Here is a 27,880-nt window from a genome sequence, read left to right on the forward strand (position 1 = left end):
ATAGACTCAGCAGGTCATCTTTTCATGAGCTGATTTGTTAAAAATTTCTCAAGTAAAGCTACATTTGTTGGAGAATCTTTCAACATAAAATAATATAAAGGTATGTGTCTGATCCTTCTAAAGAATTTGGCGTTTAAACAAAGTACAAATCTAGGTTTTATGAAGACTGCAAAACCAATAATCATATTAACATAAAGCTTTGCATGTTCTGAAAACTTAGTGAACTTTCAGTTAAATAATTGCCTATGCTTTATAATAACATATTTTCATTGACTGAAAAAGTTATGGTCTTAAATTCTAAATTTTTAAAATTACAAGTTATTAAAAGATTTTACACTCTCCTAGTCCTGATTTTGGTTTACATAATTTATAGCTACTTGTATACATATTACTAATGAAAAAATCTTGATTTATTATATCAAATGTATGGGTCTAATTTTAGAGTAGATTTTTGCCTTTTTACTGAGCTGAAGATTGATATATTTGACAATTGTTACTTGAATATTTCTGATTAATGAGGCCCTTAGAGCTCAAGCTGTTTATGCAATTTCATTTGAAATATATTATAAGTAGTATACCATAGATTATTATATGAACTACTCCTAGTGATTTTCAAATTCTTCTTTTGAAATAGAAAGCTTTTCAAGGGAAAATAACGGTTAACATGTTGAGTTGAAAAGATTTTTTTATTCCATTTCTCCAATTTTCAACCAAAGAGACACTATTACCCACTTTGCTATTACGTTCTTCCCCCACCTTTTTCTCCTGTCGAGTCCTCCTTTTCCCTCTTGTATTCTAGCCCTTAGGTCTCAGTCAAGACTATATGCCCTCCTCTTCACTCCCAGTAGTGAGTAGAAACTGTGTGGAGAGCGTGGAAAGGCAAGCGCTTCTCCTCTAGCCAAGTCAAACCTTGCTTCCTCTGACTCAGCAGAAGCCCTGGAGCAGCAGACGGGGCAAGCGAAAAGGAAAATGTCCCGAACACCACTCAAGGAGTAGCGAGCGGAAGTGGGAGATGAGTTCTGAGGGTTTTATCTCTGTTCTGGGGAGTGGAGAGGCTGTTAGCACCCTTTAAAGCTCTGTGAATAAATCAAACTTAAATATTGTTATCAGCCATTTACTTCCTGGCTTTGCAAAGAGTACAGACAGATGACGCACGTGCACACACACACACGCACACACACACACACAGCTACCAGGTTAGTGCAAAAGGGATTGCAGTTTTGCATTGTTGAACTTTGCTGTTTGATATTGGAATACATTCTTAAATGTGATTATGTTATACATTATTTTAATGTGCATTTATTGCTTTATGTTTTTTTTGCTAATGAGCTTACTTTCTGTATGTTTTATATATATACAAATTGGGCTACCAAGTTTTGCCTCATCCGCTATGTTCACCTGACCTCTTGCCAACCGACTACCGCTTCTTCAAGTATTTCAGCAACTTTGCATGGAAAACTGGAGAAGGAAATGGCACCCCACTCCAGTGTTCTTGCCTGGAGAATCCCAGGGACAGAGGAGCCTGGTGGGCTGCCGTCTGGGGGGCCGCACAGAGTCGGACACGACTGAAGCGACTTGGCAGCAGCAGCATGGAAAACACTTCCACAACCAGCAAGGGGCAGAAATTCTTTCCAAGAATTCACTGATCCAGAAGCACAGATTTCTATGCTACAAGAATAAACCAACTTATTTCTTGTTGGCAAAAATGTGTTGATTATAATGGTATAAAGATGTGCTTGAGCCTAGTTATAGTGATTTAAAATTCAAAGTCTGAAACTGCAGTTACGTTTCTCCCAACCTGAAGAGAAGTGAAGTGAAAGTAGCTCAGTCGTGTCCCACTCTGCTACCCCATGGATAGTCCATGGAATTCTCCAGGCCAGAATACTGGAGTGGATAGCCATTCCCTTCTCCAGGGGATCTTCCCAACCCAGGGACTGAACCCAGGTCTCCTGCATTGCAGGCGGATTCTTTACCAGCTGAGCCACCAGGGAAGCCCTTGCCCCAACCTAAATATGTATAATGTGTGTGTGTGTGTCTCTCTCTATATACATATACATATGTATACATATACATATGTGTATATATATACACACATATGCACGTATATATATATGTGATATATATTTTCTTGTGCTCAAAAATCACTGCAGATGGTGGCTGCTGCTGTGAAATTAAAAGGTTCTTGCTACTTGGAAAAATGTTATGACAAGCCTAGACAGCATATGAAAAAGCAGAGACATTACTTTGCCGATAAAGGTCCGTATAGTCAAAGCTGTGGCTTTTCTCATAGTCATGTATGGATGTGAGAGTTGGACCATAAAGAAGGCTGAGCGCCAAAGAACTGATGCTTGTTGGAGGAGACTCTTGAGAGTCCCTTGGACTACAAGAGAATCAAACCAGTCAATCCTAAAGTAAATCAAGGCTGGATATTCATTGGAAGAGCTGATGCTGAAGCTCCAATATTTTGGCCACCTGATGTGAAAAGCCTATTCATTAGGAAAGACCCTAATGCTGGGAAATACTGAAGGCAGGAGAAGGAGACGACAGAGGACGATATAGTTGGGTGGCATCACTGAACCAGTGGACATGGGTTTGAGCCAGCTCTGGGAGATGATGAAGGACAGGGAAACCTGGAGTGCTGCAGTCCATGAGGTCGCAGAGTCGGACATAGCTGACAGACTGAACAACAGCAAATATATATATGTATATTTATATGGATATGTATGTGTCTATTTATCTATATATGTGTTTTTAAAGTGAGGAAATAACATTATTTAAGGGAAAATCTTCAAGACGTATACCAACTTTTAAACTTTTTCTCTTCAACTGCTGAGAACAAGGTATTAGGTGAAGAATTTTTTTTTTCCAGATAATTAAAACCAATTTTGGAGAAGGAAATGGCAACCCTCTCCAGTATTCTTGCCTGCAGCATCCCATGGACAGAGATGACTGATGGGTATGGTCCATAGAATCACAAAGAGTCAAGCACAACTGAAGTGACTTTGCACACACACAGGCAAAGTCAATTTAGTCACAGTCCTGCTTAGTGAAAACTTCAGAAAAGTTAACTGAAAGGTATATAGGTTTTGTAAATGGCTTTCTAGCATACATTTACATACCCTTCCCCTGTTCTCTAATAGGAATCCAGCCATAATCATATTGTCTATTGATCCTATAAATACCTCAAAAGAAATTTTATTGATTCCTAATCTTCTCCATTTCTCACTCATATTTTTCAGGATGTCAAACTTGGGACAATTTGACTCTGACTTTTACCAATCTAATTACACCATTGATAATCAGGAGCATACTTATAATGATTTTAATGCCTGTGGAAATCTTTATGGATCTGGAAAGTAAGTACTTGACATGGAGAAATATGTTCTCATTTTAAAAAGTCATAATATTTTGACATGGAGTTTCAGGTAGGGTGGTTTCCTTGGGGGAAGACAAACCTCTCCCCATTATTTCTCAGTAAAATGTCCAAGAAGAAATGTCAGGAAAGAGCAGGGAAATGAATTCAGTTCTCCATGAATGCCTTTGATTGCTGCAGGCCCGTTTATAGGTGAAGGGCTTGCCTCCTCTTTTCAAAATATCACTTAGCAGGGAGTGTGAATACAGGCCCTGGGCAAACAAAACATTTTCTTTTTTCCTGATATTTTCCAGGACACTCCTCAAGAAACAGCTTTTATTCAATTTAATAAATGTTTATTTAGTGCCTGCTTGTGTGTCAGGAATTAAGGAAGGTGCTACAAACCCAAAGAGACAGAAAAAATCCATAATCTTTTCCCTCACAATATTTAAAAATTTATGTTGAAGGGGACAATTAAATATGCTATTATAATTCAGTGTGGCAATTCCTAAATGAAATCTAGATATACATAATTCAGAATGTGTTAGCTATTTAAGTTGATAGTTCAATGTGAGTTGAAAATAAATATAAAGATGATTAAGAATTTAGTGTTTACCCTTTACTAATGCCCCAAATAGGGCAGGTAGGATTCGAAGAATTTGGTTTAAGTTCCAGTTTTAGCGTTCATTTTTTGTCGCATTAAGAAAGACAACTTCCCTGACTGTCTTCAACTGAGAAATAAGGATATTAATAATAAGTTAATAATAAGTTAATTCTCTACCTCATGAGAATGATCTGAAAAGCAATTGTGTTAATATGTAGGGAAGTGTGTGTGAAGGTAAAACCATTATAGAAATGTCATTTTTTCATATAACTATAGTTTGTAGAGGCAATGCACACTTTGTTGCCAAGTCACTTAAACATTGTATTTGGTTATACAGCTGCTTCTTTAAATGTTCTTCTGTGGGTCTGGATTAGTGAAAGGTAAGAAGGAATACAGAGAAATTAAAGAACTTTTCCAAGGTCACATAGCTAGTGAAAAAGTGAGGTTAGCCTACTAGCCCTAGGGTGTTGGATTAGACCCAGAACTAAGGTGGTCATATAATTTTTTGTAAAATCATGACATTTGGAGGGTAACAATGTTGTTATAATACGAATAAGCTGGGTCATTTTAGGAAGACTGGGATGTGTGTTTCTTATGCCATTCCAACAAGCTTAGGGTGAAAAACTTCATAGCAAACATTTCAAATGTATTAATTCTTGAAGTTTATTTTTCACACACAGATAAGTACCTTGAAAACTTCAGAATTAAGAGAAAAAAGAAAACAATAAATACAGCTGGCAGTGGTGACTCTTCTGTTCCATAGACACCCAGGCAATCCTGACATTGTTTTCATGAGCTCACAACTCCTGCAGACACGGGCAGGTCCGTGCCGTCTTCCAAGCTGTGTCCGAAGGGATGCTGCTGAAAGCGATAGGGAAAGCCATTGGTCCATGAGGTTTTCTTAAAATGGTTAAAGTTAAATATCTGGAATTTTATCCCATTTATGCCCCTAGTCTGTGTTGTCTAGCGTTTGTCACTCTTTGCGACCCTATGGACTTGAGGCCGCCAGGCCCCTCTGTCCATGGGATTTTTCAGGCAAGAACACTGGAGTGGGGTGCCACGCCCTCCTTCGGGGATCTTCCTGACCCAGGGATCAAACCCAGGTATCCTGCATTGCAGGCAGATCCTTTACTGTCTGAGCCATCATATCTAAATATTACCAGGCAAATTAAATATATTTAAAATATTTATAAGAAAAATAAGGGAGAAGGAATAGGCTGTCTAGAATTGGCTCATTGCAGAATTCAACAATGGAAAAAGAACTTTATTTCATTTATGACTTACAATTTGCAGTCAGGAAAAAACAGAAAAGTATGTGATGGCACGGGAAGTAGTTTGAGCATGAAGGTTTTACAAGAGGGTAACTCAAAATATATAATCCACATGAGAGCTATCTAACAGGATTTTTCAGCTCTGTGCCCGTTTTATTGAAAGAATCCAGTCACCTGCTATTTGTTTTTTCTCTTCTCCAGATGGAATAGCACCTGGGTAGGGTCTGCAATCTACCTTTTCATACTAAACAAAGCTAAAATGTCTGATAAAATAGAGACAAAGCTCTCTCCTTAATCAGGGACTCAGACTATAGACTTCTCTTCTACCCTAGCCCACTCTGTTTCCTTTTTCCATTTGATTGCCCGTATCAACAGAATTTGAGGTGACAAGAAGATAAAAATTAATATAACCAAGTGAGGACAAGTTATGATTACATTATCAAGTTGATGGCTTAGCCTATTTCAGATGCTTAACATTTAAATCCAAGTCCTGATTTGAATGTGGTAACCTCTAAATTCTAACCCATGCTTCAAGTCCAGGAATTAGAAAAGGGTATATTAACTGTGGTACTTTTATGAGGTACATAAAACATGGAGTCAGGTCAGTGATTTACTGGTTTGCATCAAATGACTTGATATTTGATCTTTTATTCATACAGTGAGTAGTTCAACTAAAATATATCCCAAATCAGAACAAGATGCTGACCATACTGGCAAAAGATATAGGAATCCAGTATAATATAATCAATATGTCTATTTTTCCTCTTTCTTCCCCGTGCCCCATCCTCTCCTCCCCAATATGAAATCACATCCAAAAAAAATTTATTCTGCTCAATGAATGGCATTGTGATCCGAAGCTGGTTGAATGTGTTTATTATGAATAAATAAATTTGTATAAAGTTTTCTTAGTTTAAGAAATGGACTTTTCTCATTAAAAAGCTTAACTATCCAGTCATTCCGATAGGCATTATTTCCAATGCTTGCAGCCAATTATCTAGGCTGAATTTTCTCACTGTTGTTTTCCAGTTTTTGAAATGAGAAATCTCTGCCAATAATTTAGAGTAATAAAGTGTGGTTTCTGCAGAAAGGTGACAACTGGAAAATTCCCTTTAAAAGTTTCAGGAGGCCTTTACATACTGGATCAGCTTTTCTGAATCCCAGAGATCTTCCTCGAATGTTTGAGATGGCTCTGTCAGTGCCACATAGCTCTGTGTGCCTGCTGACTGAGCCAGGATCTGGGCATGTTAAACAAGCCAAATACCCTGGCCACCAGATCCTAAAGCACACTGCCACCAGACTCACCCTGTACAATCAAGGGTACTTAGAATGTCTGTTTACTGGCTTAACTGGAGACTTACATAGATAAAATGTTTCTGGGAGTTCAGACTAAAGTTTTTTAGCCAATGGATATTTTTGGTGTCATGCTATTTCAAGGGTTTACCTGGTGGCTCAGTGGTAAAGAATCTGCCTGTCTGTGCAGGAGATGTGAGTTTGATTCCTGGAGAAGGAAATGGCAACCCACTTCAGTATTCTTGCTTGGGAAATCTGATGGACAGAGGAGACTGGCAGTCCACTGGGTTGCAAAGGGGTGGACACCAATTAGTGACTAAACAACAATGCTATTTCAAATGATCTGTTGCAAATTCTGAAAACTTTCATAGTCTCAGGTTCCTGAAGAAGTATGTCACCCAGCTGTGTGAAAAGCACACATATTTGAATGTTAGTCCAAATGTGGAGATGGACTTACAATGAGCTATGCTTATTTGATGGTATATTCCTTGCCCCCTGGTTTATACTTCAGCTTGCCATATGACACTGGGAGTCAGCGCGCCACCCCCATTCCCCTGGGATCAGGCTGACAAAGGAAAGTAGCATCAGTCGACCATCATGATAGAAGTCCATATAGTTCTGGACTTCCATCTCATAAAATATGTAGCTAGTGATCGTCTGATGGGACACAGAAAACTGACTACAAGAAACAATTCTGCAACCACAGAAATTATAATTGAGTCACCTAACAGTGATCTTCTATCTTCCATGTTTACATGGGAAGGTGAATGTTAAGTCCTATTGCTACAGAAACAAGTAGAAACATTTTCCCCATGGAGGCCATGCCATATCTCAACACAATATCATCTGAGTAAAGACAAGCCTCTTCAGGCTGGTTGGAATTGTATAACCCCAGCTGTAGGTGGTGAAAAGGGGCATGCTGAAGAATTAGTGAACACTCAGAGGGTTTGTATATGGACCAGGGGTGCCCACTGCTTCCTGGGTTGTGAATAGACATCCTGGCACGCGTATAGTGGAGATTCTCCCGGTAGGAAAACACAGGTTGGGTGGTATGTTGTGAAGGTCAGTGTGGGTGTTCCAGGGGAACCAAAGTGGGGAAAAGCTGGAGATGACCAGCACAGAAGGAATACAAACTCGTGGACTCTGATTAATGTTGTTCTCTATGAGGAAGTGGCGGGCTGGAAAGTAACTACTTACAAATACAGGAGATGCTGTTCCAGGGAGGGAGGCAGCTGTCTAGAGTCAGTCTCAGGAAGAGAACATGCACACACTTAGCTAGTGTCCATTGATTGCTTCTTATATGCCCAGCACTAATCTAAGTGCTTTATTGATTTCAGATAATTTAATCCACAATAACCTTATTAGTTCTATTATTGTCCTCCTTTTACAGATGAAGAAACAGAGGCATAGGAGGTGAAACAGTTTGCCTAAGAGTATAAAATTGAGATTTGAATGCAGGCTTTGGTCTCCAGAAGTCCTGTTTGCCAACCACTCTACTTGGTTCAGAATACATCCCACCATGCGACTATCATTACAGGCAGAAATATAATACGTAGAGTCAGAAAGTAAGAGAAGGGAAATGTGACCAGAAATGTTGCCAGTTGTTCTGAAGGAACTTTTTGCAGTCACTTCACTGTTGTTTGAAATGATTTTTAGAAGAGATGCCTGCTAACAAAGCTAATGTTTAAATCCCACCTGCCAGAGTCCACTGTTTATTTTGGTCTAATTCAGTAATTTGGAATAATGTGTTGGGTTTTAAATCATCAGAACTTTAGTATCTACCTTCCCAAAGGGCTAACTGAGATGCTCTGTAATCAGGGACCATTCTTTATGTTTCTTTCCTTTCCTTTAGTTAAAAACACTTTGAAATGACCACATAACATTGTAGACTAGCCCCCATTTCTTCCTTCAATTCTCTAGCTTTAAGAAGTTATTTACTAAGATTGTTTTTCTCACATAAATGGTAAAATAAAGAACAAATAAAAGCACAATCAAGGAAATATTTAAACATTATGTTTTGACAAAACTAAATCACATATTTTAATAGAGGAACAGTGAAGCCAGGTATGAAAGACTTTTAATCAGGGACTCAAAGATAATTTGATTGGAAATAACTGTCTGGGAAGGGCCAGAGCTCTTCTGTGTCTGGGGGTCTATTTCTGTTTTGTAAATAAGTTCATTTGTTAGATTCCACATATAAGCAATATTATGTGATATTTGCCTTTAGTTTGCTTCACTTAGTATGACTGTGATTTTTTAATTGCTACTTGCCCAGACTTATAGGGAATGTCCTATTTGGTGATAATCCCTGCAAAATGAGTGGGAAAGCATCATCATGTAGTTAGAAGGGCACTGCTCAGACAGACAGCTTCAGCTCACTGTCCAACATTTGAATGCTACTGTGTGTTGCCAGACAAGTCATTCAGTCTCCGTGAATCTCTACTTCTTTTTCTGTAAGATGAGATTAAAACTATAGTTTTTACTTTGCAGACTATTAATTATGTGAAAAAAATGTGAAGTGTCCAACACATTGCAAATAATCAGTGCATGTTAGTCAGTATGGATCATTCTTCTAGAGAGTTTTCTCAAACTAGTTACTTTTCATTTTTTTGTTTGTTTAGGTTAAACGTCAAGCAAGTTAATTTTTTCATGGATGAATAGTCATAAAAACCAGGAGAAATTATAAAAGGAAAATTGTAGTTTCCTTCCTTGCTTTATCATGACATCACTTTCTTAGATGTATCAGTATCAATATTGTCCTTTTTCTAGACAACAAGCCAGTGAGCAGCCTCAGCCTGCCTTTGTCCCAGCAGAGATGCTCGTGTCATCAGGCTACTCTGGACAGTTTTTTCAGCCAGCATCCAACCAGGATTATTATTCACCGTCTTCTTACGTTGACAGCTTTGATGAAGAGCCTCCTTTACTAGAAGATAAGTTAAGGAAGTGCTATTAATGTGTGTACAGCTTGAAGAATAATAGCAATAATCAGCACTTAACGCACACCATCAGCATGCTGCATATAGTGTTTTATGTGATTGTTCCACATATAAATGAGAGTCTGCCGGACAGACACATTAAACCAATGGGAGTTTGTCTCTTGTTTGTGTAGGGAAAATCTGAAGTAGATATGTACTAACACTATGTCAATCTTGCAGTTTTTAAATGTTTCTTCACTGTTTCTTACATGTGGACTCCCTGGCCATCTCTAGACAACAGTGAACATCTTTGGGCAAAGTAATTATATCAAAGTAACCACTCTTCCCACCCAGTTAATGTAGCTACTTTATAGCAGCATGCTTTACTATTTTCTGCTATGCTTGCCAGGGGGCAACAGGGGTAGTTTCTCAATATTCTATTTTTGTTATCATGGAGAAGCGAGTTTTTTTTTCTTTTTATCCTTCCTGGCTCATGTGAGCCCCCTCATCTCATCTAGGTATGACTAAGTGAGGAGGAATATGACTCCAGTAAGTAGCACTGCTGGTGGCAAGGAAACCTGGGGACCCTTACAGATGAACGTTTCCTCCAAAGATTTCAAGGACCTCCCATCCATTGATTTTTTTCTGTTTAAAAAATGTTTAAGATTCAGCCAATTTATGTCTGCTACTTTTGTTCCTATGGCATGTCAACATGATGCTAGAAAACTAAAATTCAAGGAGATTTAAATTTGGGAGCCAAGGAGAAATATTCACAGGCTAACTGCTCTCTTTTCTATGTAGTCCAATGAAAACAGATAGGTTAACATTCCCAGTATTTTACACCAAAAGATCATCGTTTGGACACAGCCAGCCACCTGATATTAAAACATTCTTCTCTCTTTGCCTTCAAAATTAAGAAGAGGGTAAAGGTTTAAACCATTCAGAAAAGTACAGAGAGTTACATAATCAATCTGTTGGAACTTTAGAGGCCAGTTGAATTTTTGCATCTTTTATGTTTAACCGTGCATTCTAAGTTGCCCCTATATCTGATACCTAATACCTGAAAGTTATAACCTATTTTCATTAGGTATTTGCCATGACGCTCCCAACATCTCTACTTAAAAAAATAAAAATAAAAAACATCATTGGCTATATTCAAAAATAGAAATTTGGAAAATATAGAGACATATGAATAAAAATATAAAAGTCACTGAAAATTTTGTTTCTGAGACATGACTATCATTAATGATTTGATAATATTTATTCCAGCCTTTATTTTATTTTCTATGAATATATATATATATATATATACACACACTTAAAAATGAAATACTACCTCTCTTTGAATATATATATTTGTAAATACTTAAAAATTAGATCATACTATGGATATGAAGTTTTGCATTGTTTAAAATCACCTTATATCATAAGCATTTTTATCTTTGCATTCTTTAAAGTCATTAAATATTATTTGGAAACATGATCTATTATATAGAAGTGCATGCACGGTCAGTCACTAAGTCATGCCCACTCATTGTGACCGCATAGACTATCCCTGCCACACTCCTATGTCCGTGGGATTGTCCAGGCAAGAACAGTAGAATGGGTTTTGTCGTTTCCTTCCCCAGGGGATCCTCCTGACTGAGGATCAAACCCACGTCTCCTGCACTGGTAGGCAGATTCCTTACCACCAAGCCACCTGGGGGGCCCATTATATACAAATATCATCATTTAAATCTGGCTCAGCAGTAAAAAATCCATCTGCAATGCAGGAGACACAGGCTCTATCGATCCCTGAGTCCAGAAGATCCCCTGGAGTAGGAAGTGGTAGCCTGCTCGTTTTCTTGCCTGGAAGATCCCATGGATGGAGGAGACTAGTCTGTGGGGTCACAAGAGTCGTACGCGACTTAGTGACGAAACCACCACCATAATTTAAATCTTAAATATTGTTCCTTTGTAATAGATAATGCTTTGGTGAACATCACATTAGGTAACTTTGACCTGTACAAAATCTGTCCTCAGGATCAATCTATAACATTGGGATTGCTGGGTCAAAGGCATTTACCCTGTCAGACTCATCTGGGAAAATGATGAGCCAATACACCTACACAGTGTAATAGTAAACGTCTTTGTTAATTTCAGAGGCAAAAAAGGCAAAAAAATAATACTTCTTATTTCTTAGTTACTAGAGAAGTTAGACTTTCTTTTCACGACCATTGACTGTTTTTGCTTCTTTCTGTTTTTAAAGTTCTTTCTTTGCCAGATTTCCTATTGGAATCTTAAGAGTTTTCCTTTCTTTTTTTATTTATAGAGATATTTATATGAAAGATATTTATTATTGTCTGGAATATGTACTTCATGCTTTTTTCATAGATTGTGTTTGCCACCTAATTTATTTATGGGATATTAGAGCATATAGACATTTTAATATTTATGTTTTCAACCCCCAAAACATTTTCTTGGTAATTTTTTTTCCAGTTGTTCTTTGTTTAGACTATATTTTTCCAGCTCTAAAGCCAGAAAGATATATCTTCTTATAGATTCTTAAATTTTTTAATTATCTTTTTGTTCTGGACTTAAAATTTTAGTTCATTGAAAATTGTTTTAGGTTAGTATGTGAAGTAGAATTTAACTTTTTTATGATTAATCAATTTTTCCTATAATATTTATTGAATACAATCTTTTCTACTTGTCTCAAATACCTCCATTCTGATATTCTAAACTCTAATACATTCTCCTGTGATGTCTTCTCAAATTTCAAATAGGAAATATATTAAATTTCCCCTCCTCCTTTTTACAGCTTAGAGAAATTCCTAGAATTTTCTTTCTCTTTGTGATTATACTCACCAAATATATATTAGAAATGACAGTAGCTAATATAATTTTGCATTTTGAGTCTATGAAATTTCTAGACTCTGATCCAATATGCTCTTTCAGCCAGGATGACTTTGTGAAGCTTCAAGCATTATCTGTTGAAAAGGTATAAAAAGACCATATGCAGGATTTCTAGGATAAGATGATAAATGACATTTGCTAGTTTTTATTGAGCGTATACCAAAACAACCTATAAAATTATGAACCTGTAATAATTACCCCTTGCACAAAAACAGACTGTTTGAAAATGTGTTTGTTTATTCCTCAGTTTGCTGTCTAAAAAGCTTGCTTTTGCTTGGTTTTCTGTAAGAATGATAACTTTTGCTATGTGATAATGTTCAATCAATGTGTTAACAAATGCATCTTGATAAATTATAGTCAATTCAAATCTGTCAGACTAGAAAAATTACTGTGACATTTGGTATTTATATTTGCAGCATAGCCTGATGTTCATATTTGAAAGGCCAATGCCACAATTTGCATAGAAAACAAAGCTATTAATTCATTTTTATAGCGCATATATTGTACACTTTACTACCACTAGATGACAGCAAAACAATGAATTTTGCATCAAGTTTCACAGCAGTTTCATCTTTTTTATCTTGTGAAATAAGGTGTTATATTAGAGTACTACAGTTGATAAATACATATAGTCTCATTTGCATACCATGTAATAAATTTTAAAACAAAATATTATGAAAATGTATTTTGGTAAAAAACACATAAGATTTTTTTCTTATGGAAAAATTTATTAGATCTTATGTTCATTTACTGTTTCATGACTCAATGTTGAAACGTGCAAAAGTTAATTATGCCGTTAAATAAGTGCCTGAAATCAGTAACAATGTCTTGTAAAAATTTTTCATCTGGGTTTCTTCAAGCATAATAATGACACTTTTTGAGGAAAAAGTTATTTTGAATTAAAAGTCACTTTATTGTAATAAGAACTGAAAGCATATTGTTAATGTCAATGTCTAAGTTGAAAATAAAATTTGAAAACAACATAAGCCTCGGTGACATCAACTTCAACTTAAGCATTTGTCTATTTTTGAAATCTTCTGCTACTTTAAATATCACGTTAGACAGCCTAACCTATTTTAAATTGATGAACTGCTCATATTTTCCAAAGTATATGTTCACTAAGAAATATATAAATGCACTGTAAAAGTAAAAAGGGAGGTTGAAATGTAAAATTATTTGCGCACTTTTAATTTAATTCAAATTAAATTCATATTCTTTCTTTTCAAGCTTGGGTGGCTAGCAGTTGTCAACCTGGATGTGGAAAGAGTGAAAGATACACCTTCTATCCTAATTCAGGCCATGTCTGGCTGATATTCTGAAAATGCCCAGGTCCCTGTTGGAGCAAGACCCCTCTCTGTTATGGCGATCACTGAAATTCCATCTGACACCCTCTGTGTAGAATGCTAGCTCTGCAGGGTGTTTAGGTGGTACACGCCACTATAGAAGGAATTAAACGATACCCTGTCTTTGACCAAAGAGGGTTCCTAAATCCTGTGCAAGGAAGATGAATGCCAGGTACCCATGATTTGGGAGTACAACCCTTCTCGTGGGAGAGCTGAGCACGCTTAAAAAAATACAAACACTGTGAGATTAGATGCGCATTGACTCAACCAAAGCTATGGTTAAAAGGTGGGTTCTTTTTCTGCCTTTCTAACCTTTTACCAATCTCTTCCTACTTCTCCTACCCCGTGGCAACCACTTTTCTACCCTGGCTCTGTAAGTTTGACTTAAATTGTTTGAGACTCCACATACAAGTGATACCGTGCAGTATTTGGCTTTTTATTCTGGTTTATTTCACTTAGAAAAATGCCCTCAAGGTCCATTCATGTTGTCATAAATGGTAGGATTTCCTCATTTTTTATGACTAAATAGTATTCCTTTGTGTGTGTGTGTGTGTGTGTGTGTTGTGTGTGTGTGTGTGTGTCTATGCGTGTGCATGCACTTAATTGCTCAGTTGTGTCCAACCCTTTGTGACCCCATGGACTGTAGCCCACCAGGCAGCTCTGTCCATAGGGATTCTCCAGGCAGGAATACTAGAGAGGGTTGCCATGACCTCCTCCAGGGGATCTTCCCAACCCAGGGGTCGAACCCAGGTCTCACACATTGCAGGTAGATTATCCTCTGAACCACCAGAGAAGCCCATGAATCCTGGAGTGGGCACCCTATCCCTTCTCCAGGGGATCTTCCCAACCCAGGAATTGAACTGGGGTCTCCTGCACTGCAGGCGGATTCTTTACCAGCTGAGCTACCAGGGAAGCCCTCCATGGTGTGGAGGGCTTTTAACTCTATTCACCCACCAATGGACACCAAGGTGGTTTTCAGTGTTGTACCCAACGCTGCTATCTTCCCAGGCGGCACTCATCGTAAGTAAGCCGCCCTCGTCTGGAGAATCCCATGGCCAGAGGAGCGGGCGGCGATGGTACGCAGGGTCACAGAGTCGGATACAGGCGGACTGACTTAGCAGCCCTCACACAGTGCTGCTCCCAAACTGGGGGTGCAGGTATCGCTCTGATATCCTGTTTCTGTTTCCTTCATATATACTCCCAGCAGCGGCGTAGCTGGGTCATATGGCAGTTCTGTTTTTTATAATATTTGAGGAACCCCCACAGTGCTTTCCATACAGGCTATATCAATTAACAGCCCCACCAACAATATGGAAGTGTTGCCTTTTCTCCATATCCTCACCCACACTGACTTCTTTTCCACGTTAGCCATTCTAACAGGTGTGAGATGATATTGCGATTTTGATTTGCATTTTCTTGATGATTAATGGTGCTGAGCACGTTTTCATGTACCTGTTGGCCATTTGGATGTCTTCTTTGGAGAAATGTCTATTCAATTCCTCTACCCTTTTAATTGGACTGTTATCTATTTATTTATTTGAAAAGCATGAGTTCTTGTGTCAGATTCTCCAGTGTTGGAACCTAAACTTTCTATTACTGGCTTTGTGACTTGGAAAACTTACTTCATCTCCCCAAACTTCAACCATCTAATGCACAAAGTAGAAATAAACTAACAGTACTTGCCTCAGTGCATTCAGAAAGATCAACACATGTAAATCTTTCACGGCTTACAGCAAAATTCAGTAAAATCATTCAGCTAAAAGATTTCCACTCTTTTCAACTGAAATGTATGTACTTTATAGTACTTTAGCTTCAGTTTTTCCTAACCCCCACCTCAGTCTTACTCAAATTTAAAATGATAGTAGGAGGGAAATCAGCTTAATTACTGGTTCTTAAGTAGTGAAGTTACCTTCCTCTTCCTTACAAATGTTTTCTTTTTCTACATCTTAAAGTTTATTGGAGTCGTGAAAGAAGTAACTGATGTAATGCTGGAATTTATTTCTATATTCAGTGTATGTCAAATGTCTGGGTGTTTTTCTTTTCTCTTTAATGAAAAAATATATACGAGGAATAGAATCTAGCAGAGGGGTGTGTAATGTGGGAGTCAGAATTCTTTGAAAATAAGGCACTGGAAAAAAATTAGAAACTTCTAAATGAGTTTAGACTCACAAACACTGGGCTTCAGTAATTTTGGTTATTTTATTTTACCATCACTACTCAAAAAAGAGAAAGGTTAATTATCTCAAGAATTCAGTCTCTGAATACACAGACTCAGCAACACAGAGCTTTGGCCTGATTAAAATACGTGTGCACCCATGATTGCTGTTACTTGCTGAAAGAACCATTACCTTTTATCTTCCATGGAGTTTCACATAGTTAGCATAGCATAGCTCATTAGGAAGACTGGAAGTAAAATACCAGACCTAAGCTAAGTGTCTTCAGATTAAATAACACTGCTAGTTGAAAATTAGATGTCCTTTTCATCGTAGGGGACTGGAATGCAAAAGTAGGAAGTCAAGAGATACCTGGAGTAACAGGCAAGTTTGGCCTTGGAGTGCAGAATGAAGCAGGGCAAAGGCTAATAGAGTTTTGCCAAGAGAATGCACTGGTCATAGCAAACACACCTTCTTCCAACAACACAAGAGAAGACTCTACACATGGACATTACCAGAAGGTCAATACTGGGATCAGACTGACTATACACTATGCAGCCAAAGATGGAGAAGCTCTATACAGTCAGCAAAAACAAGACCAGGAGCTGACTATGGCTCAGATCATGAACTCCTTATTACCAATTTCTGATCTAAATTGAAGGAAGTAGGGAAAACCACTAGACCATTCAAGTGACCTAAATCAAATCCCTTATGATCATACAGTGGAAGTGACAAATATTTCCAAGGGATTAGAGCTGATAGATAAAGCACCTGAAGAACAATGGGTGGAGAAGGTGGTGACCAAAACCACCCCCAAGAAGAAAAATGCAAAGAGGTAAAATGGTTGTCTGAGGAGACCTTACAGTTAGCTGAGAAAAGAGAAGCAAAAGGCAAAGGAGAAAAGGAAACATATATCCATATGAATGCAGAGTTCCAGAGAATAGCAAGGAGAGACAAGAAAGCCTTCCTCAGTGATCAGTGCAAAGAAACAGAGGAAGAGACTCCTGAAGAAAATTAGAGATACCAAGGGAATATTTCATGCAAAGGTGGGCACAATGAAGGACTGAAATGGTATGGACCTAACAGAAGCAGAAGATATTAAGAAGAGGTGGCAAGAATACACAGAAGAACTATGCAAAAAAGATCTTAAAGACCCAGATAATCATGATGGTGTGATCACTCACCTAGAGCCACACATCCTGGAATGTGAAGCAAGGGGGCCTTAGGAAGCATCACTACAAACAAAGCTAGTGGGGCTGATGGAATTCCAGTTGAGCTATTTCAAATCCCGAAAGATGATGCTGTGAAAGTGCTGCACTCAATATGGCAGCAAATTTGGAAAACTCAGCAGTGGCCACAGGACTGGAAAAGGTCAGTTTTCATTCCAATCCCAAAGAAAGGCAATGCCAAAGGATGCTCAAACTACCGCACAATTGCACTCATCTCACACTCTAGCAAAGAAATGCTCAAAATTCTCCAAGCCAGGCTTCAGAAATACGTGAACCGGGAACTTCCAGATGTCCAAGCTGGAATTAGAAAAGGCAGAGGAACCAGAAATCAAATTGTCAACATCCACTGGATTATTGAAAAAGCAAGAGAATTTCAGAAAAATATCTACTTTTGCTTCATTGACTATGCTAAAGCCTTTGACTGTGGGAATCCCAACAAACTGTGGAAAATTCTGAAAGAGATGGGAATACCAGGCCACCTGACCTGCCTCTTGAGAAATATGCATGCAGGTCAAGAAGCAACAGTTTGAACCAGACATGGAAAAATGGACTGGTTTCAAGTTGGGAAAGGAGTATGTCAAGGCTGTATATTGTCACCCTGCTTTATTTAACTTACATGCAGAGTACATCATGAGAAATGCTGGACTGGAGGAAGCACAAGCTGCAATCAAGATTGCCAGAAGAAATATCAATAACCTCAGATATGCAGATGACACCACCCTTATGGCAGAAAGCAAAGAGGAATTAAAGAGCCTCTTGATGAAAGTGAAGGAGGAGAGTGAAAAAGCTGGCTTAAAACTCAATATTCAATAAACAAAGATAATGGCATCCAGTCCCATCACTTCATGGCAAATAGATGGGGAAACAATGGAAACACTGACAGACTTTATTTTCTTGGGCTCCAAAATCACTGCAGATGGTGACTGCAGCCATGAAATTAAAAGACGCTTACTCCTTGGAAAAAAAGCTATGATCAACGTAGACAACATATTTAAAAGCAGAGACAATACTTTGCCAACAAAAGTCTGTCTACTCAAAGTACGGTTTTTCCAGTGGTCATGTGTGGATGTTGGAGTTGAATGTGGATGTGAGAGTTTTTATAAAAAAGGCTGAGCACCCAGGAGTTGATCATTTTGAACTGTGGTGTTGAAGACTCTTGAGAGTCCCTTGGACTTCAAGGACATCCAATCAGTCCATCCTAAAGGAAATCAGTCCTGAATATTCATTGGAAAGACTGATGCTGAAGCTGAAGCTCCAATACTTTGGCCACCTCATGCGAAGAACTGACTCATTTGAAAAGTCCCTGATGCTGGGAATGTTTGAAGGTGAGAGGAGAAGGGGATGACAGGAGATGAGATGGTTGGATGGCATCACGGATTTGATGAACATGAGTTTGAGCAAGATCCGCAAGTTGGTGATGGACAGAGGAGCCTGGTGTGCTGCAGTCCATGGGGTCGCAAATAGTCGGACACGACTGAGCGACTGAACTGAACTGATTTGAAAATGATGCATGTTTTATAGAACAAGTTTTCAAAAGTGTTAGCAGTCAAAAACACAGGAAAAAGAAATATCTAAATGTGCAATAAGATGGGACTTCTGGTTTGTTAGCTACCATTATATTTTATATTTTTACTGAAAATGTCCATTTCTTCACTTTTGGCTATATTTTAACCATCTATTTGCTGCAGAAGGCATGAATTTTTTTCCTTGACTATATCTCTAAAATATATCCTCTAGGACACTGTGTGGGAATATACATTCTTTTTTTTTGTTTTAAGATTTCTATGTATCATACATATTACATAGAACTTTAGACTATGATGGTATAACAATCAGACTAAACTGCTGTGTAAATCAATGATTTAACTTTAATTAAAGAATATTATTCATGATTATTTTTCTATATTTATGTTATCTCCTTTTCTTTCTTTCTTTTTTTTTGCAGAACTTGGAATTAATTTTGATCACATATGGCAAAAAACCTTGACAGTGTTAAACCCAATGAAGCCAGCAGATGGCAGCATTATGAATGAAACAGACCTCACTGGGCCGGTCCTGTTCTGTATGGCTCTAGGAGCCACCCTACTTTTGGTAATGAACAGCAGCGAGTTCTAGAATTTTTTCTTTTTTAATTGAGGTAACATTGGTTTACAACATAATCTGAGTTTCATGTTTACAATACCGTATTTCTACTTATGTATACACAACAGCCAAGTATCAGATTTTAATGTATGCCCTTCCAAATGTCATTTTTTTGAAGTCGTCTTTATAAATACAGAAAGAAGTATATCACTTTATAAACTGAAAATTGTTTGTTTAATTCATGACTACATTTTTTGGGTAAGAGAGACATATTTACTTGAACCATAATGGCAAAAAGAAACTGTCATCACTTCTTACAACAAATTTTAAAAAAGTAAATTTAAATAGAATTTTGAAAATCAAATCACCAAGTCAGATTTTCAACAAAGCAGGAAATTATATAAATGATTTTCTTATTGTTAAGCCTTTTTCTGTTGTTTGGAAAAGACTATCAATCTGAAAAAATTGAAGGAACATGTGAAATTTGGAAATAATAGGGCCGAAATTTTATTTCTTGCTTTCTGTGTGATTTCTGTCATAAGACTAGACAAATATCCCATATTTACTCATTATTTTCTTTTCTGGGTTGTGTCTCCAGACTATTGCAGATATTCTGTGAGGTCTGAGATGAGTCTCCTTGTTCCTGGTTAGGCTACTATGAATACACAGACTTGCAATGATAAGCAGTGATTTGTTTTTTCGACCTGTATATTTCCCCCGTCATTTTAGTTTTCTGTTTTTTATGAAGGCATTTCCCCCACTGACTTCACCATTTGTCTTGTGTTTGGGTCTCATTCTTTAAATATGGGAGCAATGACATTAGGAGTCACCGAAAAAGAACATTTTTCCTCCTAAGTAAAGTTTAGAAGACATTCTAGCTCATACTTTAGAAAAATGTTTTCTCCCCCTTAAAAAAGGAGAGAAAAAGAAGAAATAGGGAAGGCCTATGATTTCACATTAAGGCGGTAATGACAGTACATTAAAAGCAGAGGATGAAAAAGATGGTTAGGCCAGTCTGACAAGTACTTTTCATTAAGGCACAAAGTGGTAAACTTGGCAAGAGAGATGATATAGAAAATTTAAGATGCTAGGAAAAGTCCTTGAATTAGTTATTCAGTTCACTTCCGTTTCTTACAGCTATCCACTCCCCTAGTGTAGCTATACTTCTCAAAAGGAGCTATGAAATGTATTTGCAACTAAGTTACTTTTCCCTTTGCATTACTAATTACATAATACTAATCAAAATTCTGATAGAAATCCAGTTTCTGCATTGTAACTTGGTCAATAAGTATGTCATGTTTATCCAGTATAATAGTACCTAGTTATGGCATCTTATTTCTTCCTTTGAACTACAGCAAATGCAAATACTCTGCAAGTATAACACTATATCAACTAGAGTTTTGATTTAGTTTCAAACGTTCCTTCTGTCTTTGCCACAGTAAATAGATAATATTAGATTAAGTTGCAAGTGAAGTGAAAGTGAAAGTGAAATTGCTCAGTCGTGTCTGGCTCTTTGCGACCCCACGGACTGTAGCCTACCAGGGACTGTAGCCTACAGTCTCCTCCGTCCATGGGATTTTCCAGGCAAGAGTACCAGAGTGGGTTGCCATTTCCTTCTCCAGGGGATCTTCCCAACCCAGGGATCGAACCCTGGTCTCCTGCATTGTGGGCAGACATTTTACCCTCTGAGCCACCAGTAAGACCATGTAAATTAATCAAATAGTCAGAAACAATTAATTTAACATGTTAACTCTTGTTTCTTTATCAGGTAATTTGTATTATAACAGCTGTTTTTTTTTTTTTTGGTAGAAAATATTACTGTTACCATCTCCTAAAGGAAAAAATTAATACCATTAAGATATTTTTTGGGCACATAATGTTAGTTGGAATTATTTAAATATTTTAAGTGTAAAACAATACAAACAAAGAACTCAACTGAGAGTGAAAAATTTGGATCTGCCCCTAACTTTGCCTCCAGATAAGATCCTGAACTTTTTATTTCTTATTTCTAGGCCTTCATTTTTTTCACTTTGAAAAAAAAAAAAAAAACGGCTTATACAAGTGATTCTTAAGGTTCATTTCAGTTCTGAAATTTGGGGAAATGTGTAAAAATTCATATTTTCTTAAAGATTTAGGCAGCTATTTTCACTTCAACTTTACCATCACATGCGGTTACTCCAGATTTGATTCTGATACATGTAGAACAATAAGGACTGAAAAATTCAGCTGGATATTAATAAAGCCAGATTTAACTCAGAGTTCATTTGAGGCTGTTAACCCTGTCCTGGATATCTGAAATTAAAATGTAAAAGATGATTTTATGAGCTGGTAGTGCAGTATACTAAAGAAAGCAAGACTAAATCCAGAAACAATATTCAAATCTGCTCATTATCTCCAGAGGTGTAATGTTCATAGTCACATACTCATCATTTTTATGATTTATGTTGATAAAAAGCACAATATCTTTTAGTGGACTTTCTTCATGTTGCAGGAAGCAAACCAGAAAGAACTTCTTTCAAACACTCAACACAGATTTCATTTTACTTATTCTTCCTCTTAAAATTATTTTCAACCCCCAAACCATAAACACAAGTGTTTTAAAACTATGGCTCCATTTAATTTTTCTAGTAGAGCTAAAAGTGTGGTCTGGAAAAGGGACGTGCATGGCCAATATAAAAGCATAATCAAGAATAAGAAGTATTTCAAATAAAGATGTAGTAATGGTACAAGGATGATCTCAAAACTTTGAAGTGTAAAAAGAAATTGAACATTTATTTTCCACTTCAATTACAAATCCTTATTAGAATTTGAAACACATTAAAATATGAGAATGGCCCCTGCCAAATGGAATTAAGCCTCAAACTGGATAATCTAACAAGAGAAAGAGATAAAGAGAGAAGTCAGTAACTGATATGCAAAAGGACAATTTTACTACCAAATTAATTTAATCTACCCTCTGTTTACCCCATTCACAAAACTGGTTAGGGTCACAGGCCAGCTATGTGTCCTTTGATTGTAGGGAAGTTGTGTATTACCATTACAACCATTTGTACCTCTGAATTATCCCATCCAATTAAATGTCAAGTAAAATGTTTCTCTAATCATGAAAGTTATTTGAAATTGTCACTATTTTCCAAGTGGAACAAGCTCACCCAATAGTGCAGTACATAACTGATGTGTTTCTTTTAGCATACCCATTAGCATTATCAGCATTACTTCACAAAATAGCCAGGACTTTTTATGGCTAATGCAGGGGAGAATTCTGCAGCATAGCCCAGGGACATTTTGGGAAAGAACTTAGTAGTGATCAACTTCCCTAACTGCAGAGGAAGAAAAATTCAAAATAGCTTGACAGTTTTGAACAATAAAATGGTCATGATATTCTCCATTAATTGACTACAAAATAAATATCTCTTTATTCTGTAAGACATAAGGACTTCATGAGTAACAGCTATGGAAAAGAAAAAAATGACAGCTAAAAAGCTCTCTCTCTGTGAATTAATTTTGTTAGTTTTGTATAATTTCCATGAAAATCAGAGTCAGCCTCTTCAATCTTTATCTAGAATTTCTAACTAGCTTAATGTGTATATAAAAATGACATGCATTTTTTACTGGAGATTTGGCATCCTCAGATAGCAAACATTAAAATATCTTCTGTTGAATCAACAATAGTTTGTGACTTTCCCTGGATGAATTTAATGGAGCTGCTTCAGCAACAAGTCTCCAGTATCGTGTGGGTGATGGCTATCTGATGAATGCTCAGATCAATGGTCTATCCTGAATACTTCAGTCTGACTTCCTTTAACAATACCTTTATGATTCACTATTGCTTGCTTTATGTAAATCAGTTTTTCATCAAGTCTGTTTAGTTAAGCTGGTAATAGGCATTATGAAAACATAGGATTCTCTGTCACATAAGTTTGGGATATGCTAGCTTGCATGTGTGTGCATTCTCAGTTGTGTCCACCTCTTTGGGACGCCACGGACTGTAGCCAGCCAGGCTCCTCTGTCCATGGGATTTTCCCGGCAAGAATACTGGAGTGGGTTGCCATTTCCTCCTTCAGGGAATCTCTCTGACCCAGAGATCGGACTCATGTGTCCTACATCTCCTGCGTTGAAAGATGGATTTGTGGCTCAGCTGTTAAAGAATCTGCCTACAATGCAGGAGACCTGGGATCTATTCCTGGGTTGGGAAGGTCCCCTGGAGAAGGGAATGGCTGCCCACTCCAGTATTCTGGCCTGGAGAATTCCATGGACTGTATGTCCATGGGGTCACAAAGAGTCAGACACGACTGAGCGACTTTCACTTTCACTTTCTTTGCTACTGTGCCACCTGGGTCCCCTTCTTTTGTCACTTGTTAGAGCTTCTGCAGGAATTAAGGGCCTAAATTGTAGAGCCAGGCTGCCTGGGTTCAGGCCAAGCATCACTGCTTAGCATTGTTTTACTTTAGGCAAGTCCCATAATCTCTCTACAGTTTCTTCCTGTGTATAATGGGTACAACAATGATACCTACTCATTATATTGTGTGGATTAAATAACTTAATTTATGTGAAATCTCTAGAATAGGACCTAAGATAGTAAATGCAACAGATGTTTGCTAATATTACTATTATGTCTTATAAATCTCCAAGACTAAATCGTAATTTTTTCATTCATTTAATTGTTCAACAAATATGGGAAGAAAATATATCCTCACCTACGCCTAGTACCCCAACAGGCAATCTATAATAAAAATATCAGTCTGGGAGAATAAGCATGCTTGTGCCATCCCGTGTATAGAGGAGGGGATTGTTCTCATGACCCGAATCCATATTACAATCAGTGTTTTCTTTAGAGCGCCCAGTCTCCTGATGCTTATACTCCAAAGACATGAACAACATTGAGCTGAATGATTCGAAAGTATTCTCCGCTTTGTTGACCATCGGATTTCTTCTTGATGTTCACTGTGTATCCAGGCTGTTTTCTTCCCGTTGTTTCAGGCAGGAAAAGTCCAGTTTGGTTACGTGTATGGCGTGAGCGCCGTTGGCTGCCTAGGTATTCACGCCTTGCTGAACCTGATGAGCTCGGCGGGAGTGTCCTGCGGCTGCGTGGCCAGCGTGCTGGGTTACTGCCTGCTGCCCATGGTCATCCTCTCCGGCTGCGCCGTCTTCTTCTCGCTGCAGTAAGTGTCTGCGTCCCTGATCGACCCCGCGTGCACAGACATCCCCGAAGCTTGCCGCGTCAGCGCAAAGTTAACCTCCTTCTGATCATTTTAGGAGGAAGATTGGGGAGACTGGCTGTTAAAAGCTACACACAGTTTCAGGAAAGTAGGTCGGTTTTGGCTCAGGTGCTGTTCCTATTTCAATGATTTAAAAAATAAATTAAACCAAGTTATCTTTAAAATTGGTACTTCGTTCATAGTCACATTCTTCAATATGAACTATTGCCAAGGGTAATATAACCAACTACAGAAAATTCACTGTTTGAATTAGGAAGAGTCAGTGCCTGGTGAACCCTGACAAATTGCTTCAGCTCCCAGGCACTCTGTCTTCTAGGAGGGAAGCAACTGTTCTTTCTCAGCTGGGCTCCTCGTATTGCACAATTCCCAGGAACCCTGGTGAGGATATTGATGCTAGAGAACTTCATGGCATATACACTCAGTCAACATTTTTTTTCTTTTTTGCTTCCTGGGCAGTTAGTATTTGTAAGGATTCAGTGAATATACTTCTGTTGGGCACTTTCCTAGGGCGTATACAGAGCACTCGCTTTGGGCTGGGAGAACAAGTGATTGCATAGTCCTCTGACACCTCCATGCTCCAAACCCAATTAGAAAGAAACATTTGAGATCAGAGCTCATTTTTCCATATAGACACATTTCACATTTTTTTCTTGGATGATCCAAGTTTTAGGTTATTAACACCATATTGGATAGGTCATTATCTAAAGACTTTGTCAATGCCAGATAAACATTTTAGAAAGACTAATATTTTTGTTTAGATATAATCTCAGATACTTTCTTCATAACTTTAACGAGAATTGAATAGGTGGAAGTGTTTTTTTGTTTTAATATGGTTTCATTTTGAAAATAATGGTCTTTTTTTTTTTAAATTATCGTAGTGTAGCTGACTTAGAATACTATGTTAGTTTCAGTTGTGCAGCAAAGTGAATCTGTTGTACATATATCCACTGTTTTTTGCATACTTTTCCCATATGGGCTCAGTTCCCTGCATGGTACAGTAGGTCCTTATTAGTTACCTACTCTATATGTAATAGAACGTATATGTCATTCATAATCTTCCAGTTTATCCCGCCCACTCTTCACCCCCTGGTAACTCTAAGTTTGTTGGAAGTAACAGCCTTCAGAATAACGTAGAGCAAACCCTTACGTTACCAGTGAGTACTCAAACCCTTAAAAAAGAGGAATACAATGGCAAATGGAAACCTTGAATGTGTAAGTACAATGTGAAAAGTGAATGAATGTCACTCAGTCATATCCAGCTCTTTGTGATCCCATGGACTGTAGCCTGCCAAGCTCCTCTGTCCATGGAATCCTCCAGACCAGAATACTGGAATGGTTAACCATTCACTTCTCCAGGGTATCTTCCCAACCCAGGGATAGAACCCAGGTCTCCCACATTGCAGGCAGATTCTTCACCATCTGAGCCGCCAGCAAAGCCCACAGTGTAAGTTAGGTGTGTATTTACTGAATCTTGTCCCTGACTTTTGTATATCATGTTCTTTAACTAGCTCTTCTGTTTACTGTGTTGTTTGATATGGATGTTTGACATGTTACTACAGGGTTCAGTTTTACAATTTCTATTTTTCAGATGCTTTTGCCAAAGAATACTATAATGATCTGCCATTTAAAAATTTTTATGTTTTAGGCATTATTTCTAGCAGAGTTGAGCTTTGGGGCATCTTAAATCACTCTGGATTATTATAAGAACAAAATAAAAACTACAACTCGAATTTTGAGAATCATCAAAAGTCTGATATTTTTCATTAGATTTTCATTCTGAAATGTAAAGGATGATTTAAGAATCCATTAAGTTATATTAATAAGGAACAACTAACTGATCCCTAAAGGCTATGAAACTGATATTACCTTTTTGGGCATATCACTATAACATTCAAATGAATCATATTTAATCTCACATTTTTGTTCACAAAAACTGGTAAAGTGAATCCTCTAAATTTTGTTTCTAATAGGTATTAATTAAACCAACAGGCACAATATTTATTATAGTGATTTAAAATATGTCTGGTTTATTTATAATCTAAGCCATTGCAAACTACACAGTGTACCTTTTCACTTGTCTTGCTTTGGTTCAACTATTAAGAGTAGGTATTTCTGTCATTCTCACAAATAATAAGCACAATTCTCAATTTCAAATTCAACCAGATCAAGTGAGGCAGTGTAGTTGGATGGCAAACAGAACAATGTGCTGGGAGTTAGCAGCTCTTGACTTAATGCCCATCTTACGTGCAGTTTTTGTCAAGTCACTTCATTCTCATTTCTTCCTAAAGAACCAATTGCCTCCACAGTTACTTTCTGAAGATACCAATTTGAACAAATCCATTTCAATATAATAAAAGTCTACACCCTCACCACCCAAAGGGACCTTCCGCAATGAGTTGGAGGCCACACACACCTGTGCCTTCCTGCTCCGTCTGTCCCCGCCCTGAGCCGTGTCTGGCTCTGCCGTCTCAGACAGCAACCCTGGACACGGCCCTGGGTCACTGGGGGGTGGGGACCCCGCTGGAATTCAAGTCAGTCATTTTTCTGCTCACACAGTGGGTACACGTAGGAAGAAAGCAGGGGACAGAAATTTGTAGTTATATATAAAAAAAATTGTAGTTATAAAAGAAGTCTCGAAACATAGTTCATATAAAAGAATTTTAGTAATTGAAATTTTGACTTATGAAAGTGACTACAGGTCAACCCTCTTTCCAGTCATCTGAGTTTTTACCTAACTATGAAATGTTTAGCTTCTAGTGGTGAGCTTGACTCAAAATTCTCACTGGCTGAGGCCTTTAGCTCCTGTGACCCTTCACCGTCATTTTACAAACGGAGGAAATGTACCAAGGACATTTCAGAGGCAGCTGTGATCCATAGCCCCTGTCTCTCCTGGTGTAGATAACCGTCTCGTTGGTCTCTGCTGCAGGGGCGCCTTCGGAACCGTGTCGGCACTGGTCATCACTGGCTGGTGTAGTCTCTCGGCCTCCAAAATCTTCATGTCAGCTTTGGCCATGGAAGGACAGCAGCTTCTCATTGCCTATCCTTGCGCCTTACTTTATGGACTCTTTGCCCTCTTAACAATTTTCTGAAGCGTGTTCAAGATGGCATTACAGGAATCTATTTGTTTGCTGTTCAGGTTATCTTGGAAATGGTTTAGCATTCACATTTGGTCATATGATTTCTGTTTTTATCGCTGTTAAAAGAGAATAATAAGCAGAGAGACAAAATAGCACTTAAGGATGGGACTCTAACAGGCTGCTTGATTTGAATGATGATTTGCTTTTTGTTTGGTGCATTAAAACAATTTAAAATACTTTAAAATAAAAGGATATATAGTTGTTGTACTGATGGACTCTATTTTTCTTAATGGATGCATTTCTGAGAAATTGTAAGTAAGTAAAATCATATGCTGACTGGGTAGAGGAAATCTACACTGAGCCTTTTGAGAAAACTTCATGACGTTTCAAGCTGTGTAGAAGTGGTTAAAGTCACACTGTCCAGGACCTTTGGAGAATTGCAGGGGAGGA

At 37.8% G+C, this 27,880-nt stretch overlaps 1 protein-coding gene across 1 annotated transcript; it reads left to right on the forward strand.

Moving 5' to 3' along the window:
* Positions 1–27,697, forward strand: YIPF7 (Yip1 domain family member 7). The gene is made up of 6 exons (XM_070451954.1): positions 1–100; positions 3,240–3,356; positions 9,287–9,445; positions 18,996–19,143; positions 24,115–24,296; positions 27,280–27,697. The coding sequence occupies exons 2-6, from the start codon at positions 3,241–3,243 to the stop codon at positions 27,440–27,442; spliced, it is 768 nt and encodes a 255-aa protein (XP_070308055.1). The 5' UTR covers positions 1–100; position 3,240; the 3' UTR covers positions 27,443–27,697.
* The last annotated feature ends 183 nt before the right edge of the window (positions 27,698–27,880 follow it).

This window comes from Odocoileus virginianus, chromosome 21 (assembly GCF_023699985.2).
Source record: "Odocoileus virginianus isolate 20LAN1187 ecotype Illinois chromosome 21, Ovbor_1.2, whole genome shotgun sequence".
In the NCBI taxonomy this organism is placed as follows: domain Eukaryota; kingdom Metazoa; phylum Chordata; class Mammalia; order Artiodactyla; family Cervidae; genus Odocoileus; species Odocoileus virginianus.

Excerpts from the sequence above, each read along its gene's own strand:
- YIPF7 (XM_070451954.1), top strand. The coding sequence starts at position 3,241 with ATGTCAAACTTGGGACAATTTGACTCTGACTTTTACCAATCTAATTAC. Across the intron at positions 9,446-18,995 it reads GAAGAGCCTCCTTTACTAGA|AGAACTTGGAATTAATTTTG; the intron begins AGATAAGTTAAG and ends CTTTTTTTTTGC. Across the intron at positions 19,144-24,114 it reads TAGGAGCCACCCTACTTTTG|GCAGGAAAAGTCCAGTTTGG; the intron begins GTAATGAACAGC and ends CCGTTGTTTCAG.